Consider the following 13,402-nt stretch of genomic DNA (forward strand, 5'->3'; position numbering starts at 1 on the left):
GCCCTCCCCTGACTTCCCTTCATACCTGGCTCCTCACACACCAGCCCATGCCTTATACACGGACTTACACTTTACTCACTGATTTGAATGCAAAGTGAGGAAGGTAGTTTTTCTGAGTAAAGCTAGAGAGCTAGTATTACTGTAGCCATCCTTACTACTGTACTACTGTGTGGGGTGACCTTACGAATGGTTCTGGGTACATCAGCTGTATCTAATCTTGAACAAGGGCAGTGTCTGATAAAATACTTAATATAATCATTGAAGAACAAGTAAAAATATATTACTTAAAAATCACAGAAAACAAAAGAATGTGACATTCTTGTTCAACATATCCTCCATCTGAGTCTACACACTTCTGAGGGTGGTATTTCCATTTTTTTAACCCTTCCCAGAAGAATTCTGTTCTTTGATTTATGTGTCAAATGGCCATGTGGCATGCTTGAGGGACTCAAATTGTGTCCTTTAAAAATGTTCTTTGAATCTTGGGAACAAAAAGAAGTCTGTAGGGGTAAGATCAAGGCAGGTTGGACGGGCGATGTTTCCCAGCAGAAGGCCCACAGGGCAGCCCTGGTACCCCCGAGCACGAGCAGGTGAGTTGTCATGGTGGGCCAAAAAAATTTCTTGTTGGAGTTTTCCTGGCCTTTTTCTCACCCATGTAGTTTTCATAAAACTTCTTCCTGACAAGCCCCCATCATTATTCTGAGTCCTTTAAGGAAATCTCGAGATTTCCCCTTTGGGGTCCAAAAAGCAGTTGCCATAACCATCCAGTAGGAGCCCTGGTGGCCTAGAGGTTACACGTGGGGTTGCTCACCCCACCGTCAGCAGTGTGGAACCGCTGGCAGCTCTGGAAGAATGATGGGGTATTCCACTGGTGCGGGGGGACAGTCTCAGACGGGCACAGGGGCAGTTCTCCCCTGTCCTACAGGGTCGCTGTGAGTTGGAATCCACTTGATGGCAGTGACTTCGCGTTGGTTTTATAACCTTCTAGTTGACCTCTGCCTTGAATGTAACAGGCTCAGCAGATCCCCTCTGAAGTGGCTGTTTTGATTGGACCTAACACACGTCCATTACTGAGAGAATGTGCCTGCCGTCAGTGACACCCTGATTACAGAGGCATGTTTAAACTCATTCTGCTTGGAATAAAGCTGTACCTACAGGGGCTGGAACTCTAGTTGCAAAACTCTTGGACTTGCCCTTATAAAAATCTGTCAAATGTGGTGCTACGTTTTACATGTACTTTTAACTAGATTAAATTCATTTTGAACTATATTTGGTTTCTGTGTTACCTGTTCTAGTTTCTTAGTGCAGGTTATATCATAATAAGATAAAACTAGTGAATGGCTTTAAGAACAAAATTTATTGCTTTGCAGTTTTCGAGAATAGATCCGAATTGAGTACTCTTTTACGTACCCAGACGTACCTTATTGCTTTGATTATAGTCTGTTTTCAACTTAATTACAATTTTTATTTCTTGAAGTTAAGGAGATTTTTATCTAGGCCTTGGAATCTGCAAAATGTACTTTTAAAAACATGAATTAAAAACAAATTACCCTACCTTTAAACTTAAGAAAAATTCACAAATGTGTAGTATTTTTCTCTTTTTAATAGTATTTTCATCTTTTTTCTCTGGAGATTTAGAGCGACGAGATCTGTCCCACAAGGAGAAACTCTACCTGAGAGAGTTAAATGTCATTACAGAGACTCAGTGCACCCTGGGTAAGAGCACTTTCAGGGGGAATTCTTCCTGCTGGCGGTTAGAGGGGACAGTGGATGTATCCATCTCCTTTCCTGAAATGGTTTTCCAAGTTCGCCAAATAGATTGGACTGGTAAAATAGAGGTGCTTGTATACCTGGGTTTTGGTTATTATTCATGTGCAGAGGGGAATCGGACATGTCTTCTGTGTGGCGTTTCTGCTCCATCTTTAGTTATGAATGGCCTCCTTGCTGTTGTCCTGGCTTCCTGTGATGGGCATGGCACGCTAGTGCTACATGATCTTGAATTTTTTTGCTGTTTTAAGGTATAAATCCCTGCATGTTCATTTGAGCAAGTGGAGAAATTTGATATCTGGATATTTGCAAGTTGATTACATCATTTTTGTGTGCAGTGTTGCTTTTGTTGTGTAGAACTTGGAAACCTGGAATTGTAATTTATCGAAACATTACTTCTGAATTGTTCAATTTCGTTTCTTGTTTGTCAGAAGTTAGCATACCTCGTTATTTACATAGTGATTCTAGGTAAAGGATTGGGTGTTTATAGCCTAGGCTGTCTCATAGAGAAAACCAGTTAGCTAATAAGTGTATTTCTATGTCTTTGTAACTTTGGGAATCTGTTTGTGCTTAATGGTTTGACTGGCACTAATAAATGCTGTATTTTAATTATTTTCCAAACGGCTACAATGTTTTGCTTTGACTTGGAATACCCTCAAAGGCAGAGCAGGTTGAGGAAGTGCACATGGGGAGACCCTGTTTCTCTGACGCAGGTCTGACGGCACTGCGCAGCGATGAGGTGATCGACCTGATGATCAAGGAATACCCAGGCAAGCATGCCGAGTACTCGGTCATCCTGCAGGAGAAGGAGCGCCAGCGGATCACCGACCACTACAAGGAGTACTCGGTAGGCAGCCGAGGGACCTGTCGGAGGGTGGTATTGTGTGGTGCCGCAGTTCTTGTGTGACTTCCAGTTGGAACATTCGTGTTTCAGCAAATGCAACAACAGAATACTCAGAAGGTTGAAGCCAGCAAGGTGCCAGAGTACATTAAGAAAGCTGCCAGGAAGGCTGCAGAGTTTAACAGCAACCTGAACCGGGAGCGCATGGAAGAGAGGAGAGCCTACTTCGACCTGCAGACACATGTAGGACGATGGCTAACCCACCCACTCAGTGCAGCTGTCCTGGGGTGGGGGTGGGCTGCTCTGCATCCTGGCTGCCGCCTTACCTCCCAGGACTTAGCATGCTCCTCACAGTACTCAGCCTTTGTTTCTGGTGACATCTCTTCTGTTTTATGGCTGACGCCACACCTCAGCTGTGTGTTGCGGTGCTGCTCTGTCCGATCTCGGCATTAATTTTATTACCACGTCACTGTGGGCCAGCAGCTTTGCTTACTCCATCTCAGAGGAGGGCACTGAGCTGCAGAGGTTGGACACGTCACCCGTGTCACACAGCTGCGAAGTGAACAGGCATAACTGCCTTTCCTGAGGAGTGAGGTCATGGTGAGAGGCAGGCAGGGCATCCTCACCTCTTCTAGGAATCTCCCCTGCCCCTATCTTCAACGCTGCGGCTCCCAGGGTGTGAGGAGTTTCACTCTCCTGGGAGCTGCAGTGGTAAGCACTGATTCTGGGGATGGAAACCTCTCTGCCATCATTTTCATGTTAACACAGGTCATCCAGGTGCCTCAAGGGAAGTACAAAGTGTTGTCTACAGAGAGGACCAAGGTTAGTTCCTACCCAGTGGCCCTCATCCCCGGACAGTTCCAGGAATATTACAAAAGGTATTCAGCAGCACTGTGGACGCTTTGGTTTGGGGAGGGATTCTGGCTCATTGTGTATGTGTGCCCCCTGTCCCCTCAGGACTTCTCCCCCCCAGGGCCTGTGGGTTTCCAGCTGCCACTGAGGGCGGCTTCTGGGGAACACAGGCAGCCCCACTTAGCCTTCTGGGTTCTCAGTGCTGGCCCCACGGTCCACGTGCAGATTGCACTTTGTGAGTGCTGGCCTCAGCGTCCCCAGGAGCAGCAGCTGGCTGTAGGTTGGGCCCTAGTGGCCGCCCAGGAATGTTGCTTCCTTCGTATTACAACCCAAACTGCACGGAGAGTAGGGCACAGTCCGCTCAGCTTAGCATCCCCCTGTCAGGGCCGATGGCTGAGGAGAGAGTCTCCTTCACACAGTGGAGAGTGGAGTGGGTAGATAAAGGGTCAGCAAATTTTTAAAGCTGTGGGCCCAGTGCTGTGTGTAGTGGTGCCCCCGTGGGGGCTGACTAGATACCTGAGACTGGCTCAGTGGGGGCAGGAGAGTCGTCTTGGCCTAGATTGTTGGTGTTGGTGCCACCTGCTGACCCGCTGCTTAGCCACTGCCATCTCCTCTTGCACAGGGGTTGTTCGGCTCTGCTCCTTTCTTTGTGGTGGGGGTAGTCCTAGTGTGGGTTGAGTTGCTGTGTCCCCATACTGTTTTCTGAGGCAGTGCTGCTGTGATCACAGGGTGGACAAGCCATGAGCCCCGCTCCTGTAGTCTGTAGTCGGCCTCTCTTTTGGGTGGAGGGGCAAGGGGAGGGGCACTGTCTTTTGAGAACAGAATCAAACACATATTTTATGTTACTGGTCTAGTAAAGAGATGTTTGGGCTTCTTGTGTATCGCACAGTTTCACATGAGCACTAAAGTGAAGCATCAGTTTTAGTGGGATCTGTTTTACTGTCATTTGGGGGTGGCTGAGGGGTGTAAGGCACCTTTTCACCCCAGTCAGTCAGGCCTCTTTCACAGCCAGGGAACCTGAGGACATTCTCTCCTGCTGCAGATACTCGCCAGATGAGCTGCGGTACTTGCCACTGAACACGGCACTATATGAGCCCCCCCTGGACCCTGAGCTCCCTGCTCTGGACAGTGACGGCGACTCGGACGACGCCGAGGATGGGCGCGGTGATGAGAAACGCAGGAGTAAAGGTGCTTCGGTGAGAAACCTCCAGGCATATCTGCCCACCCACTGGGTCCCAGAGCTTGAGTTGAGCAGTATCTCACTTGGGGAAAGTGTCCAGACCCATGGCTGTCGAGTCACAGCTCCCCGTAGCCCAGAGTGGAACTGGCCCAAGGGGTTTCCAGGGCTGTAAATCTTTGTTACGATGAGCCGCTGGCTCTTTCAATGAGCAGCCAGGCACTTCCACCTATGTGCAACACGGGCTCCTCTGAAACGGGATCGTGCCTGTTAAGTCCACTCCAGAGTTTGCCATGCGAACACTCTGGTCCAGCAAGCAGGCTGTCTGGGAGCATGCGGGCTGCCCCACGTCCGTCTTCACAGCCTATGAGGTGAACAGAACAGACCCCGAAGAGAAAGCACTGAGCCTCAGAGAGAGGGGAGCCAACTGACTGACTGAGTAATCTAAGGCTCCCTGTAGGCGCACTCTCTCACATTTCAAGGGATCTTTTTCTCTTATAACTGGGTGACGAAGCATTAATGTGGCCTTCTGCTCTGTCTCGGCTCCAGGACAGCTCCTCTGGTGATGCTGCCTCCGATGGTGAGACCTCTCCACATGGCCCAGAGGACTCCCCACAGGGAAGACCCAAGTCTAAAGACAAAGCTGCTACGCCAAGGAAAGATGGTTCCAAACGCTCTGTACTGTCCAAATCCGTTCCCGGGTACAAGGTAGAAGAAAAAAGCCCCTGAATGGGCCTCCTTACTGACCAGCCTCTCTCCCCGAGGTCCTTTACCCTTGAGTTTCCACGTGGGCTCCTGCCTGCAGCCTCCTCGCCAGCTCCTCTCTGCTTCACTGCTGGTGGCTCCTGTCACCCCTGGCCGTGGCGCAGCATCTTGTTTCCTGTGTGGTCACCACTTAGCAGAGAGCCTTCCTCTCCCTCTTAAGTAATAACCAGGAGAATATGAGTTTTCAGAAGTTATTTCATAGGCAGAGCTTTATACCTTCTTTCCTCAGAGGCAGGTGTGCATACCTGGTATTTTAAGTAACACCAGTATTTCGTGTCACTGAACGTGCTGTGCCGCTTGGACGGAAGGGTTGCTGCTGGGTAGAGTTGCGTTTCTGTAGTGCCTTTCATTGAGAAAGATCTGGGTGTAAGCTAAGGATCTTTTGATCCATTCACCAAATTCAGACAACTCTGGGGAGAGAAACTAGTGAAGCCCATTTTTAATACTGTGCTGATTTTTAGCATAAACTTGGCAGGTAGCTTATATAATTTAATGACAAGGACTAAGTTGTTATTTGGTGAGGTAGTTATATAATTTAACGACAAGGACTAAATCGTTATTTGGTGAGATAGTTGGGCCTACTCCTAGCAATCCTCTACGACAGTCGAACTACCCCTGTGGCTTCCTAGACTACCTGTTTATGGCAGTAGAAAGCCTCATCTCTCTCCCATGGAGCAGCTGGAGGTTTCGAACTGCTGACCCTGTGGTTAGGAGCTCAATGCGTAACCTACCTTGCCACCAGGGCTTCACAGTCATTGGTAGTGAATGTGTGCCTGTTTGGCCTAGACATGTGCGTTAACTGTTTGACCTGGCTCTTCCAGAGTAAAGGAGTAGGTTATCACCACCTGTTGTTCTGGTTAGTTTTGATGGTCCCTTCTCAGTCTGCCCCTCACCCTGCATCCTCATTTGTGTGCAGGAACTTTAGAAGAGGAACCCTGATTAGCTGCCAACTTTCAGTTTTGAATGATAATAGTGAGGTAGGGCTCTGCCTCCATTGGGTCATGAAGGAATGTGTGAGTTCAGTGAGGAGAAGGTATTGCAAGTGAAACAGACATCGGGGCCTGTGTGGTTCGTGTTTGTGGCAAGTGATCCAAGGGGACAGGACTGTCCCCAGCGTCCACTTTGCATTCTTTCCTGGGTCAAGAAGAGCGACCGAACACATGAAAGTGTTTCATATCTTAGTAGGAAATGTCTTTACATCAACAGTGGGAAAATACATGTTTTTACAGGTTTTCACCTTCACTTGATACGGGTTGGCTTCCAAGGAAGGCTGATGTACGCTGCAGATAGGTGCTTTTTTCCCTTTTGTTTACATATAGTTTCTCAAAAGAAAAAAAAAATTAAACTAAAGATTTAGATTCATGCAAACAATAAAGCAAATGAGCTCCAAAGATTAGATGTCATGAGTTCGCCTACTTGAATGAATGCCCACGCCTTTCTGTGAGCTTCCAGCTCGCAGGGTCACCATGGGTTAAAAGAAAACTAACAAGAATTTCACAGTAAATGTTTCCCTGCATGCTGACCCAACACTGTTATTGATTTAACATCAAGAAAACAGTGCCGCTCACCTAAAGTAATAGCATGCAAGGGAGTCTTTGTATCGAGAATACACTTTTCGAAATCTCCGGTGAACGTTTATAGCAGCTAAAAATGTTTCCGTTATATCAAAGATTGGAAACCAGTACCTAGACTTAATAAGCTAATATGAACATGTTTATTGAAAGTGAACTTCTCTCTGAAAAGTATTAATAAGCCAAGATGTGCCTAAATCTTCGGGTACTTGAAGGTCTTGTTCTATACGTGTGGGAAATTGATCATGCGTGTGTTGTCTTGCGTAGGCAGTCCCCAGTGGAGCACAGAGTCCCTGCGTCACATTAAGTAATAGCGCAGCTGTCAGGGTCCAGGCCACACTTGTGCTGCCACGGCCTGCGTGACAGGAAAGTGAGTGTGGAGAAGTGCTTCTTCTGAGACTTGACTGCAATGCTGACAGCACTTAGGACGCACGTTTTTTGGTTGTTCTTGTCAGCAGTACAGCGTTGTTGCAGTGACTGGAAGGAGGACTGACCCCCTCAGGTAGCTAGCGGAGCAGGGCTGTTTCTCTCAGGAGACTTGGACACACTCTCCCTTCCCCCTCACTCAGGCCCTCCAGAGACCAGGCGCCCTGAAGGCTGGCTGGACAGGGCCTGCAGTTTGAGCAGCATACAGCTTGATCCAAGTCCTCAGAGCCACCTCACCCTCTCCTGCCCATTTCTCCCTCTTCCATCAAGATGGAGACTGCTGTCAAGAGGGCTTTTTGAGTGGTCTAATAAAACGTGATTGTAAGTGTAGACATAAACCTAGAGTTTTCTCGGTATCCCCTTTTCATAGGTGTTTGATGTACAGTTTAATGGTTGTAGAACTTGAATTGCTCTAGAATGTGAATGATTAGCCTGGCGTCTTTAGACTTTGGTTTTATAAAGGATCTTCTAGGAGGCGCTCTCGTTTTAGAGTTTGTTGTAGTTTGATTCCTTCCCTGACTCTAGTTGAAGGTATGAGAGTACTTACTCTGCCAGTTTCTTACATAAACTTTACAAGTATTAAGTAAGTACGTCTCCTGCATTTAGCATGGGGACCATAACCAAAAGACACTTGTTTGTCTGGTGGGTGGAGAGGTGGCTGGCTGCTGTGTGCTGTGGCAGTGGCAGACTTGATCACAATGGAACAGAAGTGGATCTTTGAAGTGCCCTTCCTAGTTAGTTTTTACACATGGACCCTTACGAGTAGACTAGCAAAAACAAGCGTGGGCAAGCACACTGCAAGACTTGGAGGTCTGAGCCTGTGACATGATCCTTCGTTGGGGGCGCAGGGTACAAAGATGCACAAACAGGAGACTTAGACTAGTTACCAGTAAAGTTTATATGTATACTTCAACTTCCATGGTATTTATTATTTTGTAGAGCCATCTGTGATTGTTTAGAGATACTGTTTTTATTATATTTATGTATAAGGCTGACTTTTTTTTAAATAAATAAGCCAAAAATTATTTTTGAACGCCTCTGTCATCTTTTGCAAAGAAAGAGAATTGAAAGACAACAGCTTAACGAATTACGAACAGATTTTAGGCCTCACAGGTCATTATGGAGGTGGCAGGTGAGACATTTCAGAGCTAGGACATGGTGGGAAATCGTGTGGTGTTAGGTGGCTCTTTGGCTCCAGGCCTCAGGAAAGGAGAACGTCAGAAGTGTTGGGCTGTGATAGAATAAAACAACTGTAAACTCTATTTTTTTAAACGTTTTTGATCCCCTGCTCTACATCATTCGTGGCCCTGACTCACCCCATTCTTCGTACTGCTGAGCCTGAGTCAGAGTGCAGCTGAGAGGCTGAGGCTGCAGGTGTTGGGAATGTCTCCCGCTCATGCCTCCACCTCCCCAGTCCAGTGGGATGCCCAGGCCTCCACTCCTGCTCAAGGTGTCACTGAGGGTCAGACACCTTCATTGGGCTGTGCGTTTGCTTTTCAATCTGAAAGATGAGCAGGGTTCACATGAAGGGTGGCTTCTGTTTTTTAATTGACTTTTGGGGAGCACGGGGCGGGGGCCAGAAAACTTATTTCTTCCCTTCATTATATTTCACATCTTCTTCCCCTTAGGCTCTTCTAATTTGCTGGCTTTGCCAAGGGGATAACTGCCAACTTAACGTTTTCAATAAACATTTGTACACATGACAACATGCCAGAAACACCTTCCAATTAAAAGTGCTACAGCACTGACTTTGTAGATTGTGTAGGTATGTTTACACCTGTGGAAAGTGGCAATTTTTAAGTGTATGTGCTCCTTAAAACTTACAGTGTTTTCTCTTGTAATATGACCTAACTTTCATGTGGTGGTCCTTTGGGACTTGCGTGTTGTCCCAGTTACAGTGAAATTTGACCTGTGTTTACTCTTTCCTAGTAGCTCAAGGTAGAGCAAGCCTACTGTGCATGTAGGCTGCAGAACGTCTGTGTTGAATCAGAACATGAGATCCTATCACTGACGACCCTTTAAAGGAAATTTAAGACTTTAATCAGTAGGCAGTCTTAGATCCTAAGCATATGCCCTTTGTTTGTGGTTCAGCAAGGTCCTCAATGGCAGGTTCCCAGGTAAAACTAGGGGACTACAGTAACAGCTCCTTTTGACCCTGTAGTAAGTTCTTCTGGCGTGAATTTATAGCCCTCTTCTACCTTCCAGCCAAAGGTCATTCCAAATGCTCTATGTGGGATTTGTCTGAAGGGTCAGGAGTCCAACAAGAAGGGAAAGGCTGAACCCCTTATACACTGCTCCCAGTGTGACAACAGTGGTGAGTACTCGTGTGCCTCTCAGCGCTTTACCTACTCCTTGCTACTGCCCGCCCACACTAGCACTTGGGGTTTAGAGTGCAGCCAGAGACCCCCAGAGCCTCAGGGAACCTTTGCAGGTGTAGACATTGCATTTTCTTCCTCGTTGTATTTCCATTTCCTTGACTCGTAAACGCTATAACCATTCTTGGGAAGTCTTGCGCTATTATTTTATCATGCCGTATTAAGAATCCTTGTGTGGAATGCTACTAATACTGGTTTTGATTTAGGCCATCCTTCTTGCCTGGATATGACCCTGGAGCTTGTTTCTATGATTAAGACCTACCCATGGCAGTGTATGGAATGTAAAACATGCATCATATGTGGACAGCCCCACCATGAGGAAGAAATGATGTTCTGTGATGTGTGTGACAGAGGTTACCATACTTTCTGTGTGGGTCTTGGTGCTATCCCATCAGGTAAAGATGAAAAAGAGAACAGTAGCTTCAGTGGTGGGACTTGCTCAGCATTTTCCTCTGAAGGCGCACACACTGTAATGCCGTTTTCCTCTGAAGGCACACACACTGTAATGCCGCCGTGTGGTGCCTGGAGACCCTTCTAGCAGCGTGTGACCAGGACTGCGGTTCCACAGATCATGCTGCCCTATTGCTCATTCCCGGACACCCCAACTTAAAGGATAAACAGGATCCAGAGTGCTTTAGAGTCTAGTTCAGTGTGCATTAGTAACAGAACATTAATTTGTCTCAAAGCCTTGATTTTATTTTATACATTACCTATTTAGAAATTTAACAAAATTACTTATGTTTTTTGTACATGTCACCCCGGTTACTCCCAATTACTTTAGAATGAACATAGGATCAAATGACAAACCACAACTGGGCTAAAACTTTACACAAACCCTTGTGCAAGTTGAAAACTTATTTGCATAGGCAACACTGGAAAGTACTCTATATAAAATTCAAGCCTGAAACAAAGTTTCCCGGGATCATTATGAAACTAAGCAACTTAAAAATGTCTCAAGTTCTGTAGTGAGCCCAGATCAGGTATGGCGTACAGGGAACACGGAGCTGTTCAAGACACAGTGCAGTCAGCGTGGTGCCTTGGGACCTCGGGCTGCAAGCGAGCAGCAAAAAGAAAAGGCATTAAGTGAGCCAAATTCAGCTTTTATGCAAGGACTTAATATGTATGCAAGCTTTTAGATCTCAGAAAGGGTTATAAAGATCGTCCTTGGCTTATGTAAGTCATTTCCAACACAAGTTGAATACCTCGTTGTTTTAAGAGTTTGTTATTGCCTTTTATTATCAGGATCTTTATAAATCCCAGCTTTATCTTTGAGGGTTGGAAATGTTATCTGTAAACTAACAGCAAATCACATGTTGTAATTCAGCCTTGTGTATGTTGTACACGTTACTGAAAAGGACAGTCCTAAGTGCGAGTCATTGTAGCTCGCATACATCGTGATAACTTAAAGGTCCACACTAGTGACTATTGCACAACATTGATTCAGGAAAGTTCACATTTATTCCCCCTTAAATTATTGCCCTTCCCACCTAAATCCACAGGGGAGTATCATTAGTAATAGCTAAGGAATGAATGAGTTTAGATGGATTTAAAATGCAGGCTTGTAAATAAAATTTTATGAATAATTTTCCTCCTAGGTCGCTGGATTTGTGACTGTTGTCAGCGAGCTCCCCCAACTCCCAGGAAAGTGGGCAGAAGGGGAAAAAGCAGCAAAGAGGGATAAACTGGGTTTTGACCTCAACATTGTAATGTGCATTTATGTGAAATATTTGGTGCCAACTTACATTCTCATTTTTATGCCAATAAAACATCTTTTGAAATTACTTCTGCTTAAAACCTGCCCTGATTTCTTTGTAATAGCCCCATAGGCTTACGGCTGATTCAAGGTGGAGGAATGGCTGTCCTCCAGTATTTTTCTTCCAACTTTAGCTGTCAGCAAAACCCAGTTGAAATATTTAGTCACTTTTAACTATTTCCCCATTAGCCTATAAAGTTACCATCCTGCCAGACACATTTTACTTTTCTGCTGTTTCTAGCCCAGCACGGGCAATATGTTACTTAATAACCAAGTATTTTAATAGGGAGCCCGAAATGATTCAATTACTGGTGGCCTATTATAATCCGGTGCAGCCGAAATTACCATGATTGCCACTTCACACTGCTGTCCAGATGTTCCAACAGAGCCTCTACAAGACAGAGTGGAGCTGCGCCAGTTCCCAAGGCTGCACAGTTGTTAAGAACTGCCTGCCTCACCGCCTGCAGGGTTTGAAACACTGACCCTGCAGTGAGCAGCCAGTGCTCATTCTTGTACCACCAGCAGGTTTTACGGGGACTTGGAGTTGTCAGCAACTCACTGGGAGACCACACCCAGAAAGAAGCACATGTTCTTGCTTTTCAGACTTGATTTCCAGCAGTTCTTGCATTCACACATCGGGACTCTGACTAGGTCTCCAAAGTAAGGCTTGCCGTTTTTATGTTTCACATCCACCTACACTGCGTAATAACCTTTCCTCAGTCACCTGACAATCAGGGTGAAACGGAAACGTTTATTGTGCACATTCTTGATAAAAAATTGAAGTCTTCAGAAGAAAGCAATCATTGTGCTTGCTGCTGCTGCTTTGGGGATAACTGAGGTAATAAAATTGCGTATGGCTTTACTTTTCCAAAACCCCAGCTAGAAGACGCCCGATCTCAACCAGGTCAACCAGCAAGGCCAGACCGGCTGCCACCAGCCTCCCCCGATGTTGGGCTCAGGTGAGAATCTCCAGTACCAGCTTCAGAATGCTAATCAGAATGGTCCAGAGCACCGACTCCTCCTCCTGGGGTGCATCCTCGGGGTCGTGGGCGCGCTGGCCTGGGGCTGCGTCCCCCGAGTAGCCGCTGTCCCCAAAGTGCTGCAGCTGTACGCTGCGGTCATAGTACACCTTCATCTCGAAATCGCTTTCCAAGTGTGAGGGGTGCCCGTAGATGCCGATGCCCACGGGGCGCTGGAAGTGCGCAGGGACAGCCACGGCGTCAGGGCCGCAGGTCGCCGACTGCAGCTCATAGTCGTCGAAGCTGGGGTGCAGGGTGCTGTCGGACACGTACAAGTCTGCGTCCCCGCGCAGGCTGCGCAGGCGCAGCACGATCTTGCCCTCGTGGTTCAGGCGCAGGTAGCTGTAGTTGCCCGCTCCGATCTGGCCCTGGACCACGTGCAGCAGCACCCACTCCTCGGGGACCTCGTCGTCGTCGACGTCGACGCCCGGCGAGGCCACTGCCAGGACAACCAGCAGCAGCAGCGCTTGGCCCCAGCACGCTGCCATGGCGGAGCCGGGCCAGGGCTCACACGGAGTCGTCACGGGCGGGTGGCCGCCTGCGGGTGGGTGGGGGGAGAGGAGGAGGGAGGGGAGCGGTGATGTCGTGAGGGGGCCGGAGCTGGAGGTAACATAAATGGGGAGAGGGGAAAGGGGAGGGGCTGTGATGTACGCGGGGGCGGGGGGGAGAAGGGGTGAGCCGCGACGGGCGATCCGAGATTAAGGCGTGAACGGGGAGGGGGCAGGGATGTGTGAGGGGCTCGGCTCCCTCCTCAGAGCCAGTCGGGGAGAGAAGGGGCTCGCGCCATGCGCCAACCCGACTGCCCGCCGCGGCCTCCGGGCCGGACTCACCGCCACTCCCCGCGGGCGCCTAGCCG

General features: G+C 47.7%; 2 protein-coding genes across 2 annotated transcripts in view; one reads left to right on the top strand and one right to left on the bottom strand.

Annotated features, from left to right (window-relative positions):
- PHF10 (PHD finger protein 10) overlaps positions 1–11,555 on the top strand; it is a 14,891-nt gene extending 3,336 nt beyond the window's left edge. Inside the window, exons 3-11 of the mRNA XM_004701904.2 lie at positions 1,633–1,716; positions 2,481–2,614; positions 2,702–2,851; positions 3,377–3,486; positions 4,503–4,656; positions 5,187–5,345; positions 9,605–9,713; positions 9,981–10,169; positions 11,370–11,555. Coding sequence (XP_004701961.1) covers positions 1,633–1,716; positions 2,481–2,614; positions 2,702–2,851; positions 3,377–3,486; positions 4,503–4,656; positions 5,187–5,345; positions 9,605–9,713; positions 9,981–10,169; positions 11,370–11,455 — 1,175 coding nt within the window. The 3' untranslated portion in view covers positions 11,456–11,555. The remainder of the gene's footprint in view (positions 1–1,632; positions 1,717–2,480; positions 2,615–2,701; positions 2,852–3,376; positions 3,487–4,502; positions 4,657–5,186; positions 5,346–9,604; positions 9,714–9,980; positions 10,170–11,369) is intronic.
- On the bottom strand, positions 10,449–13,084 carry CUNH6orf120 (chromosome unknown C6orf120 homolog). The gene has a single exon (XM_045294341.1). The coding sequence runs from the start codon at positions 13,032–13,034 to the stop codon at positions 12,483–12,485; it is 552 nt and encodes a 183-aa protein (XP_045150276.1). The 5' UTR covers positions 13,035–13,084; the 3' UTR covers positions 10,449–12,482.
- Positions 13,085–13,402: the final 318 nt, after the last annotated feature.

The sequence above is a fragment of the Echinops telfairi genome, unplaced genomic scaffold (genome assembly GCF_000313985.2).
Source record: "Echinops telfairi isolate 266 unplaced genomic scaffold, ASM31398v2 ScPeMD7_3533;HRSCAF=4204_0, whole genome shotgun sequence".
In the NCBI taxonomy this organism is placed as follows: Eukaryota; Metazoa; Chordata; class Mammalia; order Afrosoricida; family Tenrecidae; genus Echinops; species Echinops telfairi.